The 18,875-nt window shown below is 40.4% G+C and overlaps 1 protein-coding gene across 2 annotated transcripts; it reads left to right on the top strand.

Moving 5' to 3' along the window:
- Positions 1-11,890: 11,890 nt before the first annotated feature.
- Positions 11,891-18,297, top strand: LOC142611198 (putative methyltransferase PMT28). 2 transcript variants are annotated; one of them, XR_012839980.1, is made up of 9 exons: positions 11,891-13,291; positions 13,394-13,543; positions 14,147-14,417; positions 14,580-14,672; positions 15,613-15,787; positions 16,072-16,314; positions 16,575-16,769; positions 17,849-18,129; positions 18,232-18,297. XR_012839980.1 is itself a non-coding variant. In XM_075783247.1 (8 exons), exons 1-8 carry the CDS (start codon positions 12,413-12,415, stop codon positions 18,045-18,047), a joined length of 2,205 nt encoding a protein of 734 aa, XP_075639362.1. In that variant the 5' UTR covers positions 11,892-12,412; the 3' UTR covers positions 18,048-18,297. The 2 variants fall into 2 exon arrangements, 1 of the variants encoding a protein (XP_075639362.1); XM_075783247.1 differs by having other exon boundaries at positions 11,892-13,291; positions 17,849-18,297.
- The last annotated feature ends 578 nt before the right edge of the window (positions 18,298-18,875 follow it).

Raw genomic sequence — 18,875 nt, 5'->3', positions numbered from 1 at the left:
TTTTTTTAGAAACTTTTGTAAATTTAATCACATGTAGCAGTTTACTCGCAATTACCAAATCAAGCACAATATTGGTAAAGTAACAAAGCAATTTGGTAGTGAAGTGAAAAATGAATGGAAATTTTCTTTACAATGAAAAAAAAACCACTCTGAGCATAATGTACCCTAACAAAACAATTCGCATAAACGAAAGAGTTTACAAACTAATAATAAAACCTTTGGGTTTAGATTCTATTGACTTAGTATACAACTCATTGATATCAGCATAGCAACTCCAAAACCTTTGAAATTCTTTTATATGAACCCCTTCACAAACAACACAGCATAGCAACTCCAAAACATTTGGAATTCTTTTATATGAACCCCTTCACAAACAACACGCTCGCTTCACATTAGATCTCGGAGATTATGTTGCACACCTTGATGCAAGGTTGAAACTTCTGTTGAAATTGACAGAGTTTAAATCTTTTGGAGAAACAAATTACTCCATTAAGGTTTGACCTACTCTCAAGGTAGTCACACGAATAACTTTACCGGTTAAATTTTGGCTTCTTAAAGTTTGGGTTAAAATGAAATCATTAGAGTCTATTTTAGACGGAATCCTAACTGTAAGAGCACAGATTTTTGGGGCCCAAGCCCACTTGGACACAAGTAGAATAGGATCAATCAGAAGTCTAAGATTTAAATGTGTAAGTAGATCTTTACAAGCTTGCCCGAGGACAATGTTCTTGGATGTTACAAATATTGCTCCCTCTCTCTCTTTCAGTTATTGCTCTAGCTATACTATCTCCCTTTTTCAATTCTTGCTGGATTCCCTTTATCTGAGAGTCTATTTCCTTTATATACTTCATGACATCTTGCATCCTATCCCGACATCTTCAATTCTCCCAAATTTCCTTAGGACACCTATCCCATTAGACTTATGGTGAAGGTGGTGGAAGAATCTGCCGTGCTGTAGATCCACTATTCAGATCACTTTCTCATTAATGCAGTTGTTAAAGCTGTTGCCAACCATTTAATGTGGAGGAGCATGTGAGACTTTACAAGAAACTTCCCACAAAGATCCCATTTAACCCCCAAGGACACTCCACCACTTTCCGTTCTCTCCTCGGACCACCTCACTCCTTGGGCTATGGATGCTTCTTTTATAGGAACAATTGAAGGCTACAACGATGTTTCCCATCCTCGGTCCTTGGGTCCCCACAATTAGGGTTGTCTAGACCTGACCGGAGCCCAACAACCAGGCTAACTCGCCCGACGCTAATCCGATTCTGGCTCGAACTAAAGGTCCAATTGGTTGGCGGCAGGTTTCCATTCTTAAAAACCAATACCGGCGAGTCGAATGGCAGGTTTGCATCTCCAAAACCTGAGCAACCCAAACCCGACCAGAACTACAAAAAATCCGTCCAAATCCTGCAAAAACAAGCCAAATCTGGTAAGATCTCAACTAGATCCAGCTAGATGTGGTGGGATTCAGCCAGATTCGGCCAAATTCCAGCAATTTCTAGCCAAAAAAATGCAGATTTCAAAAAAAAAAAAAAAAAAAAAATCCAATTTCCGGCGAAAATTCCAGATTCCAGCGACTTTTTTTTTTTTTTTCAAATTTTGATGTCTTTTTTAATTCCGGCAACCGACCGACGCTAACCATCACCCGAAACCGAACCAATCGATTTTTTCGATGGTCGGTTTCGGGTTACTCCGCCCTTTACCCGATGCCGGCGGGTCGAGTCTGGGTTGGGTCAATAACCGACCCGGCCCGACCCGTGGACAACCCTACTCACACTAGCCCCCTAAAACCTTGCTTTTTCCATTGAGGTAAGAAGTGAGGTTTTAGCAGTACCACCACAATCTGTACATGCCCAACACGTTCCCACGTAGTAACGTCTCTTCACCTGTCATTAGCACGCTCCTAACACTTTAGTATCCATGATCTCACATTTACGGTGTCAGGCAGCTGCTTGTCCCCCCATGTTGTACTATACGATGATGATCCTATGACTCTGGTTTACTCTCATTTATGAGCGGAAATTTTACCGCTCATTTTTCACCTTTATATAAGGAGAGGCTAGAGGTACCTTTGCCCCATTTATTCACTTCGCACTTTTTCATTGAAACAACAGTCTGAGGAGAGATTCTTCCATCGCTAGTAGGTGCGTCCAGATTCTTTTATTTTTTGCTTAAATTATTTATCTCCTTCACCATAAATTGCCATGGGTAGATTTGCTAAGTTAGTAGATACTCCCGAAGGCATGGCTACCTTTAGGACCAAATATAGGATCCCTGATGGTGTTGAACTCCAACACTATGAGTCAGGAGAGTGGTTAGTTATGAATAGAGCTCCAAGATCAGTGATAATTTCAATGATCTCCTTCATAGAAGGCGGGATGGAAATCCCCATGGGTAGGATCACTAGGGACTTCCTTATGAACTATAGGTTAACCCCTACCCAATGTACCCTGAACGTCTTTAGAGTCCTCGGCAGTGTAGATATGATAAATCAAAAAATGGGGACCAACCTCACATGGCATGACATAAACTGGGTGTACAACTGCACAGCTGCCAGAGAGGGGAAAAAGGGAAAAGGGACCAATTATTACATCAAATGTAGGTTTCCTTCCGTGAGGTTAATTTCATGCATGCCAGAATCAAATAAGGGTATGGACGAGGATTTTCTTATCGTCTTGGGAGACTGGCATGATGGATTGCACTGTCCTACCTAAGAGGGGGAACCAGGTAGGGTTTCTACAGACACTAGACACACGTAAGAATTTTTATGCATAAAAAAGAATTTTTATGCATAAAAAAGAATTTTTATAAGAATCTTTTCATAACTTATGTTGCATGTTTCTTGGCAGATGAACATCACACCGCCTCGAGCAAGCACCTTGTGAACTTTCTCAATCTAAACCGAATCCTTAGATCAGAGATCTTTCTTCACAAGGACAATCAGCTTCAAGTAGTGCACGTGATCCTCGGGTTCAACCCTATCTCTAAACACTTCCAAAGTCCTAAGAACGTAATCAAAGCTAAAGACCCCAGACTAGCTTTTATTGACGTTGCAGTTCCTGACTTCTTGACAATAGGACCTCCTCCACTTGGAACCTAGGACGCTCAACTTCCAGCCCCGCTCGTAACCAAAATACTATACTCCCAAGAGCAACCCCTACCTTCGGATGAAGAAGCTAAAGAGCCCACTTTTGAACTTGTCCAAGAAGTGACAGACAAAGATTTCAAGGTCTTTTACCAACAAGATGCTCTTAGTACCTTACACCACCCTTCATGTCCTGCAAAAGCTAGCTCTAGCCAAAAAGAAGCTAATATTCCAGAAGGGATGGTGTTTGAAGAAAAAACTCCAGACCTCATGGCCTTACTTAAGGCCCATACTGGGGATTCTTCCCTAGCAATTCTTGTGATGCCAATGGTGCCTAGACCACCAACTCCTGTTCCCAGGCACGCATCCTATGGTGATGCCACATAGAAAAAGAGGAAAAGGGGCCAAGGAGACAAGGGCCCTAAAGGTACTGAGGAAGGATAAATCACTTGCTCCTCTTAGCAACCCCCAAACAAAGAGGCCCGAATAACTAGGGCCCAACAGAAGAAAGGTACCTCTTCTGGTACCTAAAAAGAATTCGAAGGGGAGCAGCCGCCCAAACCTTCTACTTGGAGACCCTTCTTTATGATGAGTTTGAGAGGCCCTGTTAAGGACGACACCAACTTAAGAGACCACTAAATGGGCAGGTTAGGCCTTGTGGCGGAGTGTTTAGAGAAAAATCTCTGCCTACTCGAGGACATGCAGGAGCTTAGGTCCTTCAGGAAACGTGAGGTCTTCTTGTCTTTGAAGAGAGACCTTGCTAAGGTATATTATCACTTCCCTTTTTTCATGAACTAAAATAACAAATATGTAAACACTAACTTGTGTCAATCTTGCAGTCTGTACAAGCAGCCTTCATGGCCGAAGAATGGATAGACCACTCTCTAGATCAGGCTCGTAAGGCTGAAGGCAAGCTAGACGTAACTGAAAAGGCTCATGCCGAGGCTGATTAGAAGCTTATAAAGACTCTCGCCTAACTGACCGAGGCAGAGAAGTCTTGAAAAAATGCTGAAGTTGCCTTGTACAACTTCGAAAAACAAGTTGCAGAGTCTCTAGAGGCTCAAAAGAAGGCTGAAAACAAGTTGGTCTTAACTATGGTGGAGCTCATACAACTGCAAAAGTAGCTGGTGACCAAGGACACCGAGATGACTAAGGCCGAGTAGGCGGTCTATGACGAGGGCATGACTAAGACTACCCAAAGTCTATTCGCCCAACTTAGGGACGTCGCTTGGGCCTTTTGCCTTGAGTTATGGGGTCAGGCCCTCACTGCCGTTGGGGTTGATACTGAATCAGAGCTTAGGGCTCCCGATAAAGTATATTACCCCCCAAACTTGCGCCTGGCCCCCAGCCCCCCTCAGCCTCTAGTGGATCCTGGCTCTGCCCTCACCCTTTCCTTGGCCCAGCCTACCATTACTCCATCTGCCACATCAACTATAGAGAAAGGGCAAGAACAGCTAGTCCCGGTGAATGTGGTGGATGTGGAGACAGAAAAGGTAGCTGAAGTGGCTCAGCTGAAGAGGAAGAAAAAGGAGAAAGAGCAAGAAAATAAGGGAGGAAAAGAGAAAGAAACATCAACGTAATTTAGCTCTGGGCTTAGAGGCAACTACCCAACTGTGTAAATGGGCTTAAGCTTAGTTTATGCCCCCTTTTCCTTCTAATGTAATCCAATTCTCAAATTTCAATGAAAACGATTAAAATTTATTTTATAACCTTTCATTTATCTAAGCTTTACTTGTCTGATTGTATTTCCAGCTATTTTCATTTCCTCATAACACTTATAATATTTTAACCTTTGATTAACTAAATCAACTTCCTTTACTTTACTATTTACTCTAGCAAGAAGTTTAAGAAAGTTACTAGACTGACTCTTAAGGCAACGTTTTGAAACTTAGTATAAATTTCAAACAACACTTACCTTAAGTTGAATTTGGAATCTTAAAAGGCCCATTTGCATTGTGCCTGTACCTTGAGAAAGCAAGCAAGCTCATAACTTCACTCTATACTTAGACAACTTCACATACAGGTTAATTTACCTAAGATTTGTGACTTGAGGAGTCGAACAAAATCGAGGTTCTGTTCAACATTTAGAAGCTTTTCACACAAAAGTTAATTTACCCAAGGTTTGTGACCCGGGGAGTCAAACAAGACTGAGGTTCTGTTTAACATTTAGAAACTTTTCATACAAAGGTTAATTTACCCAAGGTTTGTGACCTGAGGAGTCGAACATGACCGAGGTTCTATTTAACACTTAGAAACTTTTCATACAAATTTTAATTTACCCAAGGTTTGTGGCTCGAGGAGTCGAACAAGATAGAGGTTCTGTTTAACACTTAAAAACTTTTCACACAATGCGATTACCCCACAGATTGTAACCACAGTAAAGCACAAATGAGCTAGAAATGAATAAAAAGAAGCCCATATCATTAATAGTAAGAACGTCGCAAATTAGTTACATTCCAGGGACGTGGAATTACATTTTCATCCAAGTCCTCCAGGTAATAGGCTCCAATGTCGGCCACTGATGTTATTCTATATGGGTCTTCCCAGTTGGGTCTTAATTTTTCCCAGGCAAAGTTCTTTGCGGTCCCCACCACCTTTCTCAAAACTAAATCTTCTGGAGTTAGTGGCCTCAACTTCACTCCTTTATCATATCCTTGCTTAAGCCTTTACTGATAATGTGCCATCTTTATTGCAGCCACCCCTCTTCTTTTCTCAAGCACATCCAAGCTGTTCGAGAGCAAACAGTTATTTTCATCAACGCTGAACTGATCAGTTCTTAGGGTAGGAAACTTGACTCTAGAGGGATTACTACTTCTGCCCCACATGGCATTGAAAAAGAAGTCTCTCCAGCTGATCTTCGGGGTGTGGTACGATAAGTCCACAACATGTGGGGCAATTCATCCACCCACTTTCCCTTTGCATCATCCAACATTTTCTTCAATTTAGACAGTATGACCTTATTAGTAGTCTCAGCCTGACCATTCCCTTGAGGATAAGCAGAGGTAGAATACCTGTTTCTGATCCCCAACTCCCCACAATCTCTTTGGAACGCTTTACTATAAAACTAGAGACCATTTTCTGAAATCAATGTGTGTGGGACTCCAAATCTGGTGATGATATTCCTCCATAAAAAAACTTTTTGCATCCACATCCCTGATGTTAGCTAATGGCTCAGCTTCTACCCACTTGGTAAAATAGTCTATCCTAACGAGAAGCAACCTTCGATTTTCTATAGCTCGGGGAAATGGTCCCATTATGTCCCAGCCCCATTGAGCGAATGGCCAAGGGCTGGAAAGTGGATTCAAGACTCCCCTAGGTTGATGAATATTTGGGGCATATCTCTGACACTGGTTATAACTCCTCACATAATCCTAAGAAGCTTTCTACATACTTGGCCACCAATATCTTTGGGTGAGGGCCCTTTGGGCCAAAGACCTTCCTCCTGTATGACTCCCACATATCCCCTCATGCAATTCTTCCAACAAGGGCTCCACTGCTTCAGGATGCACACACAATAAGTATGGTCCCGTATAAGAACGTTTGTACAACTTATGTTCTTCAGATAACCAATAACGGGGAGCCTTCGTTCGTACCTTCTCCACCTCACCCTTGTCCTCGGGTAACAAACCTCACTTAAAAAAAGTCACTAAGGGGTCCATCCAGCTCAGCCCAACTTGGATGCTACGTATCTTGGCCAAGGGCTTATTTGCAAGACTGGAACTAGTTATATCTTCAACCATAACGACCATAGGTAAATTTGGCCCCAGAGAAGTTGCCAGCATAGTTAAAGAATCCGCATGAAAGTTCTGTCCTCTGGGGATCTGCTTTAGAGTAAAGCTCTTGAAATGGACTTGAGCTAATCTAACTTTAGAAAGATGCCCTTGCATTTGCTCATCCCGAGCTTTAAACTCCCCATTGACATGGCCAACCACCAGCCGAGAATCTAATTACAGCTCTACGACCTCGTCTCTCAATTGTGCAACCATTTTCATCCCAACTAACAAAGCCTCATATTTAGCCTTGTTGTTAATAGCCGAAAAACCCAACTGCAACGATTTCTCTATTACCAGCTTCTCAGGGGTTACCAGCACAATCCCTACCCCTTCTCTTTTTCGGTTAGCTGCTCCATCAGTGTACACTTCCCAGGGAGGAATATTAGAGGCCGAAGTAATTATAACACCTACAACTCCTTCCCTTTCACCTTGTACCCTGTCAGTGAACTCTGCCACAAAATCTGCTAATGCTTGCCCCTTTACAGCAGTACAAGGAATATACCTGACATCATAAGCCCTAGCTTGGTTCCTCACTTAGCAATTCTGCCCATGTAGTCTGATTTTCGTAAAAGGGCTTATAGGGGAAGCTGAGCCACAGTATGTGCCTAGAAATAATGAGGAAGTTTCCTAGTGGCATGCATAATGGCCAGTATTGCCTTCTCCAGGGGTAAATAACGTGTCTCAGCTTCCTACAAGGACTTGCTAACATAGTATATAGGTCTTTGTACCCTACTCTCGTTCCTGACCAGAACTAGACTGATGGCATAATTTGTGATTGCCAAGTACGCATATAGGACTTCCTCTTTCTCGGGCCTTGAAAGGACTAGGGGGCATGACAAATATTGCTTGAGCTCCTCAAAGGCCAATACACACTCCTTGGTCCATTGAAAGTTCTTCCATTTGTGGAAAAGCTAGAAAAATGGACGGCGCCTATCTACTGACCGAGAGATAAACCTATTGAACAATGGACCGAGGAGTGTGTATTGGCCTTTGAGGAGCTCAAGCAATATTTGTTGTGCCCCTCAGTCCTTTGGGGGAGATGTTCTCGGTGCTGATCCCAAGAGAACAATTAGACGCATTTAAGCACAATCCATGTTCCCTCAACACTGAGAACATCTCCCCCAAATTTGTTAAGTGCTTTGCAACTTGCTTGCTCTTTATCACCATATCATCAATGTACGCTTCCACTTTCCTTCCCATTTGTTACTTAAACATCCATGTCACCATTATTTGATATGTGGATCTAGCATTCTTAAGACCAGGCATTACATGATAGTGGTGATTTCTAGTAGAAGCGCGAAAAACAGTTTTTTCATGATCGGATAATGCTAAAGATGTCTGATGATACCTTTGGAATGCATCTAAGAAACTCACTCGAGGATGTCCAACAATGACATCCACCAATTGATCAATCTGGGGAATGGGGAAATGGTCTTTCAGACAAACTTTATTCAGATCCGTGAAGTCCACGCACACACGCCACTTTTCGTTCTTCTTCTTTATCACCATGGTATTAGCCAACCACTCGGGGTAAAAAATTTCTTTAATCGCCCTTGCCTGTTTAAGTTTGTTTACTTCTACCCTTATTGCCTTTACATGCTCCTTTGATGACCGCCGAGGAGGTTGCTTTCGTGGGGTTGCCTTTGGATTCACGTTCAACCGGTGACATATAAACTCAGGATCTATCCCGGGTACGTCATAAGTACTCCAAGCAAACACATTAATATTATCTCCCAAAAACTTCACCAGCGCTGCCTTTTTCACTGATGACAATTGGGACCCCACCTGAAAATATCTTCCCTCGTCCTATCCAATCACAACCATTTCTAGCTTATCAGACAACACTTCAAGCACCTCAGTCCCAAGTCCCATTTCGGGGCCTTTTAGTTGTTATGGGATTCACTCTTCTTCCCTCACAATAGGATCCACAAGATGCTGTGTGATGGCTGACACCAAACATTGCCCAGCCATTACTTGACTACCAACCAGCTCCCCTACTCTTCCTTGTGTGGGATACTTGACTTTCAGATGCAAAGTTGAAGACACTGCACCCATAGCATGAAGACAGGGTCTAGCCAAAATAGCGATGTAAGGAGAATAAGCTTCTACCATAATGAAGTTAACCTGCACCTCCTCGTCTTTAGTTTGCACAAGTAACCTTATCATCCCACGGGAGACTACCATCCTCTCATCAAAACCCACCAATGGTGAGTCATATCTTTCTAATTGCTCGGGTTTTATATTCAACTCTTTATACAGATCAGGGTACATGATCTCTACTCTACTTCCCTAGTCAACTAGCACCATTTTTACATCATACCCACCAATCCTTATATGACCACTAAAGCATCATCATGCGGCTAGAGTGTTCCCACTTTATCCTCTTAGAAAAACCTAAAGTATAGGTAGTCGTCATCTTAGCTTTTTTAGGAGCTCGATTCCTGTCCTCTGAATTAGGGCCCCCAACCACAGGCATAACCCCCGAACAGGCCCCAACATCACCTCTTGGCCTGGCAAAGATCACACTAATAGTGCCTAATGTCGGCCGAGGAGCTCCATCCTTTTTGAAACCCAGCTGCCAAGTGCCCATAATGACTCGTAGACTGATCCAAGAACTGATCGAGTTTCCCTACCTTCACCAATTGATTTAGGTGAGCTCGTAGAGATTTGCAGTCCTCTGTTGTGTGCCCTTTGTCCTAATGATAATTGCAATATAGACTCTGGTTCCTCCTAGATGGGTCCCCACCCATCTTATTGGGCCACCTGAAATATGATTTCTTTATTTTTATCTTATCCAGTGTTTGATAGACTGGCTCTTTAAACAATGAATTAACCACTTGAGCCCCTGTAGATGACGTCTGATTAGGGAAATCCCTTCTGGGCCGATTATTATAAAATCCTCTTCCCCGAGGATCCCTCTTCTCCGGGAACATCTTAGCTTTACCCTTTCCCTATATCTGATCTTTCTCCACTCATTTATACTTATCTATGCGACCCATAAGCTGGCGCATATTTAGAGCAGACTTCATTGTTAATGACTTCCTTAACTCATGCTCCGTCGAGAGCCCTACCTTGAAACTTCTCACTGCCACATCCTCAAAGTCTCCATCTATTTCGTTATACGTTTTCCAATATCTGTCCGAGTAAGTCTTGAGAGTATCTCCCTACCTCATTGTCATGGATAAAAGAGAATCTACTAGCTTGAGGATTCTACTACATGTTATAAATCTAACGCTAAACGCTCTTGTCAGCTCTTCAAATGATTTTATTTACCCCTTTTCTAAGGCATCAAACCATCGCATGGCTATTAGCTTGAGGCTGGAAGGGAAAACCTTGCACATAAGGGCTTCATTACTAGAATGAACTGCCATCTTCTGAGTGAAGAGGTTCACATGCTACATAGGGTCAGTCCTCTCGTTGTAAACGGTGAAAGTTGGCTGTGAAAACTAATGAGGAAGCTTGGCCTTGTTAATTCTCTTTACAAAGGGTGATTTAGAAATTTGTTGAAGTGCCTTGCTCATCACATCGTTTCCCATGCTTTGGTGAGATGACCCTTGCCTGCGCTTGTATTTGCCCTTTTTTCTAGCTTATCCCGACGAGAGGAGGTTAAGAAGGACTCGTTGGATGGAGTTATTGACCTATGGTGATACGAGCGGTCCCTACTTCCCCTTGATCCATCACTTGATGGGGGTGATGGATTCCTTCTGTCACGCTCCCTTCTTCGTAGTTTCTTGCGCAAGTGATCTATCTCATGTTGCAACTTTCGTGTCTCATGGTCGTGTGAGACTTGGCTCCCTTACCTCGAATGACTCCACTAAGTGCGCTTCGTATGGTATGACTTTACCACAACACTCAGTGTATGGTGCCTGCCTCTCCTTTGTTCTAGATTAACAAACAGATTCTCCCTTTGTGAAGCAACAGATTCTTCCCTATTCTGCTCCAGGTTGGCCATGACTTATCAGATAAAGTTTCAAACTCACCACAGACGACACCAATTGTAAGAGCACAGATTTCTAGGGCCCAAGCCCACTTAGAATAGTGAGATCGATACTCCCAAACCCGGCCCAAATCAATAGATATTTGTAAAGAGAGTGGGATGAACAAGTTTGAGTTTCGCCCGAGGACACAAGTAGAATAGGATCAATCAGAAGTCTAAGATTTAAATGTGTAAGTAGATCTTTATAAGTTTGCCCGAGGACAATATTCTTGGGTGTTACAAATACTGCTCCCTCTCTCTCTCAATTACTGTTCTAGCTATTATCTCCCTTTTTCAATTCTCGCTGAATTCCCTTTATTTGATAGTCTATTTCCTTTATATACTTCATAGCATCTTGCATCCTAACCCTCCATCTTCAATTCTCCTAAATTTCCTTAGGACACTTGTCCCATTAGACTTATGGTGAAGGTGGTGGAAGGAGCTGCTGAGCTGTAGATCCACTGTTCAGGTCACTTCCTCGTTAATGCAACTGTTAAAATTGTTGCCAACCATTTAATGCGAAGGAACATGTGAGACTTTACAAGAAATTTCCCACAAAGATCCCATTTAACCCCCAAGGACGCTTCGTCACTTTCCATTCTCTCCTTGGACCACCTCACTCCTCGGGCCATGGATGTTTCTTCTGGAAGAACAATTGAAGGCTACAACGATGCTTTCCATCCTCGGTCCTTGGGTATCCCACACTAACAATTTAATTTTAGTCCACCAATAGAGGGAAAATTAATAGACTAATTGTGATTAGGCATATCAAACAGACATAAATTATTCCTATCAAAAAAAAAAAAAAAACAGACATAAATTATAGTACTCATTTTTTCCTAACAAAAACAACATAAAACGCATCAGAGTCATACATCATTGACTCATAGTACCTCTTAAGCTTCAAACGCGGGTCATTTGCCGTTGGCCCTTTCCGCTAATAGCGCTGTCTACCCACATGTCCCGATTCTCCGAGTTGACAAAAGGGGTTCTTCCAAGGGACAATGTAATCCCAACAGTTCCTCCGCTTTTGCAATATACTAAAAAAAAAAAAAAAATTGTTTTATTTATTTAGATTTTTATTATTGTACTGTAAATACAAACTCCGTCAGTCACTCACTCACTCTATGCTCACATATTGCTATTCTTTATTTCTCTTTCACTTTTTTGTTCTGAAAAAGAAATTTCTCCAAACTTTGAAGGTGGAACTCATTAGGTGACATTACTTCAAAATAAAATTTTAGCTGAAACCTCATTGTCTATAGCAAATTTTCTTATCTGGGGTACCTCTAAATTCTATTCTACTGTTTTTTTTCTAAGATCTTTTACATTTTAAGGTCTCTTCTTTGATTCATGACTTTCCCATTTGAGCACTCAGTTTTTCTTGCTTTAATTGAAAACCCAAGTTGAACTTTGTCTTCCTATTTATGATTCTTAAGTTCTTTGCCTTTTATTTTACTTTGAGAATCTAGATCATATGAATCTTATTTTCATTTTGGGTAGGATTTGAATACTTGGGGTATGGTATAGATTTCCTTGTTTGATTTACATACTAAGGGGTTAGAGAGAGAGATGGCAATAGCTCGGTTTGGTCGCCAAGCAAAACGCCCACATGGGTTCTGTTTGAAGATGACAGCAGTGGCTGTATTGGGTCTATGCTTCATCTTTGTGTGGTCTATGTTTTCTTCTACTTCCTCATCTGTGGTCTCTCAAAGGGAAAGTTTTGATGACATTGCTGAACCTGTATCGACCAACACTAAGCCAAGTAATTCGGGGACTCAATCTAAGAAGAAACAAATGGAAAATCATGAATCTAGTAAAGAAGATAAGAGGGTGAAGGTTGAATCTGATTTGGATAGGAAAGATGATAAAAGGGTTAATGGTTCTGTGGCTTTGGTTGTTGAGGAGGAGCATAAGTCTGGGAAAAAGGATGAGAAAGAAGTAGCAAAGGAGAAGAGAGAGAAAGGTAAAAAGTTACCTCAGGGAGTTGCTAAAAAGAATGATGAGCCAAAGCAATCTGAGGCTGAAGATTTACAGAAAGAAAAAGAAGAAGAAGAAGAAGAAGAGGAGGTCTTGGATGGTGAGGATGGGATAGACATTGATGGTGAAGATAATGGGGACAAGGAAGGAGACAGTGATTTGGCTGAGTCAGTGGATCAGGAATCTGAGGAGAAGTTGGAAGATGGGGGTGGTGAGTTAAGGAATAGGGGAAGGAAGAGAAAGATAAAAGGTCCATTGTTTGATCCAAAAGCACATTATTTTTGGAAATTGTGTAGTACAAGGAGCAAGCATAATTATATGCCTTGTATTGATATTGAAAGTGGCACAACTAAGCTGCAGAGCTATCGGCATACAGAGAGGAGTTGCCCAAGAACATCTCTGATGTGTCTTGTTCCACTTCCTCATGATGGTTATGGGATGCCAGTGCGTTGGCCTGAGAGCAAATTGAAGGTATATGCAGGCGTCTAGTATGATGTAGTTTGTGTATTTTGTTATATTGAGAGGCAAGTTTGCCTGATGCTTCCTCATGGTAATGTTCTTCTCTTAGTGCAGATACTGCACAAGAATGTGGCCCATCCAAAACTTGCAGCATTTGTTAAGAAACACAGTTGGGTGGTGGAGTCTGGAGAGTATCTTACTTTTCCTCAAAACCAATCTGAGTTCAAGGGTGGAGTTCTTCACTACCTTGAGTCCATTGAAGAGGTGAGTTTTTCCTGTTCCAAAGGTCTTGATTTTTTTGAATTAATTCTTGAGAATATTAGTGATTTTGCTGATCTATAAAACACAAGAAATAGATATAACCCCGACCACCCACTACTGCTACCACTTGCAATGCAGGATACCCCGCGATTTTAGCTTTTACCATTGCAGCTCTCACCTCCCTGTGATGTCTATGGACCATGCCCACGCCCACCTCCAGCACCCCAACCACAGCTGCCCACCATCCTATTTTATGTGACAACGACAATGCAATGCACAAACAAATTGTGTGTGCCTAGTTATTTAGAATGTAAAGAATATTATAATTTCCCAACTAAGACCACACAAATATATAGCATTGTGCTAATGATGTTTCCTTGATAAAAACTCCAGTACTCACTAATTGCAATGGACAAATCAAGACACACTTTGAAACACTTATCCACCTATAGATGACATTAAGTTTCTGTCTGCTCAGCTGCCTGGAATCTGCAAGTCATTATTATTTCTTTTATCCCTTGTTCTCTGCATTTTATGAGTAAATGTTAGAACCATAGTTTCATCCTTAGCATATATAGCCTTTGAAATTTGATTGGCATATGATAGATGGTGCCAGACATTGAATGGGGAAAGAATATCCGTCTGGTACTGGACATCGGATGTACGGATTCAAGCTTTTCAGCTTCTCTTCTTGATAAGGAGGTACTAGCATTGTCACTAGGCTTTAAGGATGACCTAGTGGACGTAGCCCAGGTTGCCCTTGAGCGTGGTTTTCCTGCTTTAGTCAGCCCTTTAGGAACTAGAAGGCTTCCTTTTCCTAGTACTGCATTCGATGCTATTCATTGTGGCGGGTGTGGCTTGTCTTGGCATTCTAATGGTTTGTCTTTCATTACCTTTTTCTCCTTCTTTCCAATTTTTGTCTTTTTTTTTGCCTTTATTTATTTATTAAATTTTCTTCTCTATTTTTATTTATTAAGCTTCATTTTTTTTTTAATATCAAATTACTAGTTGAGCTTTCTTATTATTTTTTTGCTTTCAGGGGGTAAGCTCCTCCTAGAGATGAATCGGATTTTAAGGCCCGGTGGATACTTTATTTTGTCAACTAAATATGAAAGCATTGAAGAAGAGGAAGGTTGGCATCTAAGAGTGGTTTCCTTGGACACTATGATGTTGTTTGTTTCTTCTTAACACATGTATCTCTCCTAAAAATGTTATGTGTCATTTATATCACCTATATAATTGTTTTATTCTTTAGGCTATCATCCATTTGAGAGGATTAGATGGATGACTAGAATTTATAAGCAACTGACATACTGATGCATGTGTGCAGTGGGTTTGAGTACCCAGCCATTCGTAGTATCCCATGTATATTGAGTTGAACCTAGGACTACTCTCGTTCTAAATGATGCAGCCAACTAAGGTTGCACGTGCCTCTACTTTTCCACTTTTTTATCATTTCTCCCTTGTCAGTGGCAATCAAGTATGTCTTCTAGAATGGTGCATACGGTCCACCACCTTACCCACTATTTTGCAATAGCTTTTATGTGCTAGTCATATTCTGCTAGTCAAGGGGGTATGCTTCACAGGCTTTGTACTTAAAAAGAAGTGGCCAGATGCATGTACTTGTTATTACATAATGGTAGATCACGACTAGGTTTTAACTTGTTAAGTGGGATAAAGTGTGGTGAACTTCTTGGAACTTGGAAGTCTTATCCTGCTGTTCTGGGGTCAGTTTATGGATCCTATATTCCTATGCTACATTAATGCCTACCAATCTTCTATTTTGTTTCTTCTTGCCACATGTGCAAGAACTGGTTAAATTTATTTGGTTTCTGCATAATCTATTGAAGTAGAGTCCGGTTAATGTATGCCATTAGGGCATACATTAACAAATCCGTTTTTGGAAAAGTTTTATCAGGATTTGAAAAAGCTATCAAAACCTTTTCAATTCCCGCTAAAACTTTTTCCACAAATTGTATATTATTGTGTGCCCTAAGGGGGCGCATGTTAGTTTTATATTTATGCCTATAAAAAAAAAGTATTATATTTACTAAACAGTCTTCTCATTCCAGCCATGTCCAGATTAACAGCATCTATCTGTTGGAATATTCTGGCTCATAAAACTGATGAAGTCAGTGAAGTTGGTGTCAAAATATATCAGAAGCCTGAATCAAATGGTATATATGAATTGAGAAGGAAGAAAAATCCACCGCTATGCAAGGAAAATGAAAATCCAGATGCAGCCTGGTATGCCAAGATGAGCTTGCTTTACTAAATTTATCGTCCTGTTTAGTACTGTTATTTTGAAATATAGATTTAAAACAAGTGATAGCCATTATCAGTGTGGGTTACCTACAATTCCATTTTAGAAATAAAAAGTAGAATCAACATTCTGACTGGAAAATGATGGATACACCTTATCATTATATGTTTACTAGCTTTGAGAAACTGTCTTTTTTTCCCCCTTTACATGTTGTCTATATCAGTTTTATACCCATTTACTTGGTAACTGCAATATTTTCTTTGAACAGGTATGTTCCTATAAAGACTTGCTTGCACACCATTCCATCTGCAATTGAACAACATGGGACAGAATGGCCCGAGGAATGGCCTAAGAGGCTTGACACTTATCCTGACTGGTTGAATGACAAAGAAAGAGTGATTGCAGACACCAAACACTGGAAAGCTATTGTTGACAAGTCTTATCTCACTGGAGTTGGTATTGACTGGTCAAATATACGGAACGTGATGGACATGAAAGCCATCTATGGAGGGTATGCAGCCAAAAGAATTCAATAATTAATTTTCCTATGATTCTTGTACTGCTTGTTTATATAAATTTCTAGTGTTGAAGGGTCAGAAGATGTACAAAATGTTTGCATTTTCTTTTTGCTTAGACACTTAGTCCTGTCTCCTTCCTTCTGGTTCCATGGGCTTTTTTATTCTTTTTGTTTTTTGTTATTATTATTTTTTTAATATTTAACTCCATAAAATATATCAAAAAGTAAAGTAATAATGTGCATGTGATGTACAGATTTGCTGCAGCTCTCTCTCAACAGAAGGTTTGGGTGATGAATGTAGTCCCAGTCCATGCACCTGATACTCTTCCTTTCATTTATGAGCGTGGGCTTGTTGGCGTCTACCATGATTGGTGTGAGTCTTTTGGTACTTACCCAAGATCATATGATCTTTTGCATGCTGATCATCTCTTCTCGCGGCTCAAGAACAGGTTAGTTACAGACTTTATGTGAATTTATCTGTAGATTGCAACTTATTTTAATTTATATTATTTTTCTTGGTAAGGATATATGTTAGTGGGGTATCATGAAGACGAGTTTGCAATCTAATTTTGCTTTACCCATTAACTAAGTTTATTGCAGTCTTAGTTGACTGCTTAAACCCATCTGTCCAAACCACCCTACAAATGAATCATCCCTTAGGTCATTGCTTGGATGTACAGGCAATATTCATTTTGTAGGTTCAATTATTTATTTATTTTAATGTCCTAGATTATTAGTGCCTGAATCACTCATCTTGTCAGTAAGCATTACTTGGCTAGTTTTATGATTCCAGATTAAGATGTTTACATATATATGCAAACTTTCAATGTTTTTATATGGGATATTCTTTTCTTCCCTGAAAATTGTTATAGTAGGGATTTGATGTTACTTCAATGTGGAGATACCTTGGTCTCAAAAACCACTCTTGGATTTGGTGCATATAATGATGGGTTGGGGGGAAGACATTGGGAACACAGATCAATTTTATGTACGTGAAAAAGGACTCAAAAGAGTTTAATAAATACATGCACCCTAGCAACATTATATAGACAGGCAGATACTTTGGCCTTGCTCTGCTTATTGGGGACAGTATTTGAGTAGCAATTTACTGTGGTGGTATTGTATATGTTCTCTGATAAAATTGTCATTAATGATTTCCAATGCTGTAAAATAAAATATATAAATTTAACATAAGAATTTCAAAAAATATTTTGTATTGTTAAAAACTGAAGTGTAATATCATTGTTGGTCTAATGGATTCAGATCTCTTATAGTCCTCATCTTGCAAATAATAGCTTTTATTTCGCCTTCAAGTATGTTATCCTATTGCTTGATAGTCTTGTAGGACTTTGGATGTCATGATGCCATTATACCCCTTTACTTTTGGCTGTTTTTGTTGTTATTATAGGTGTTCTTTAAACCACCGCCTAGTAGTCTATTCTGTAATTATCCAAGCTAGTGTTTGAACTTTCAGACGTACTTTCTTTACTGGTGATGTTTGTCTTCCCACTTAAATGCTATTTTTCAGGTGTAATAAGCCTGTATCCATTGTTGTTGAGATGGATCGTATTCTGCGGCCTGGAGGTTGGACTATTATACGTGATAAGGTCGAGATATTGGACCCACTGGAGGGAATATTAAGAAGTTTGCACTGGGAGATCCGAATGACTTATGCTCAGGACAAGGAGGGTATCATATGCGCGCAAAAAACCTTATGGCGACCTTAAAATCTCTATCTATGTGACTTGTGACAATATGGCCACAAATTCTTCTAGAAAATGCTCTGTCCTCTTTTACAAAGAAGACAAGGTGAAAGCTTTTCGGCTCCCTTTTGTAACCCCCCAAAAAAAACATATACTGATTTTTCATTTTTGGTGTGAACTATACTGATTCTTGATTGTGTTAACACAGATACTAATTGGACATCACCATATTAGGTTTTCCTGGCTGTTTCTATTTTGGACTCTGCAATGTAAAGAGGAAAGAAAGTGAGAAGGGGGAGAGACAGAGAGAGAGAGGGGGGGGGGGGGGGTGAGTGTTGCAATCGATGCTTTTTTTTGGGGGACAGAACTCATATTAGTCAAAACATATATCAAAAAATGAATCAAGATATCCCACTTCTGCATTGTTGTAATTATGAAATTATCAAGAAAATATATATTATTCAGCAACTAGATGAGTCCATCCCGAAAAGTGATATCATTTATATTTGATACTCATATTTAGCAATGATTTCAGTACCTTGTATATAACTACACAATTTTTTTTTTTTTTTTGTTCAAGAAGAATCAAGATTCCAATTTGGCAATTTATAAGATTATTTCTCATGTGAAAGTTGTCCACTTGTCCTGACTCCTGATATACTCTGAAAAGCAAGCAAGCTAGCACATTCCTTCTGAGATGTGGTGTTTTGAAATGAACTTTAGAACTTACTTGAGCATTATCTGTAAACAACGCCGAAAGAAAAATTGGGAGGCAATATATTTTGCCTACAAGGCCTAAATATAGCCGACTCTGAAATAAGTCCACTGATAGATTAAATGGCCGAAGGCCAG

Source organism: Castanea sativa, chromosome 1, assembly GCF_040712315.1.
Source record: "Castanea sativa cultivar Marrone di Chiusa Pesio chromosome 1, ASM4071231v1".
In the NCBI taxonomy this organism is placed as follows: Eukaryota; Viridiplantae; Streptophyta; class Magnoliopsida; order Fagales; family Fagaceae; genus Castanea; species Castanea sativa.
The sequence above is the reverse complement of the archived record's forward strand: the minus strand, read 5'-3'. Positions and strand labels throughout refer to the sequence as shown.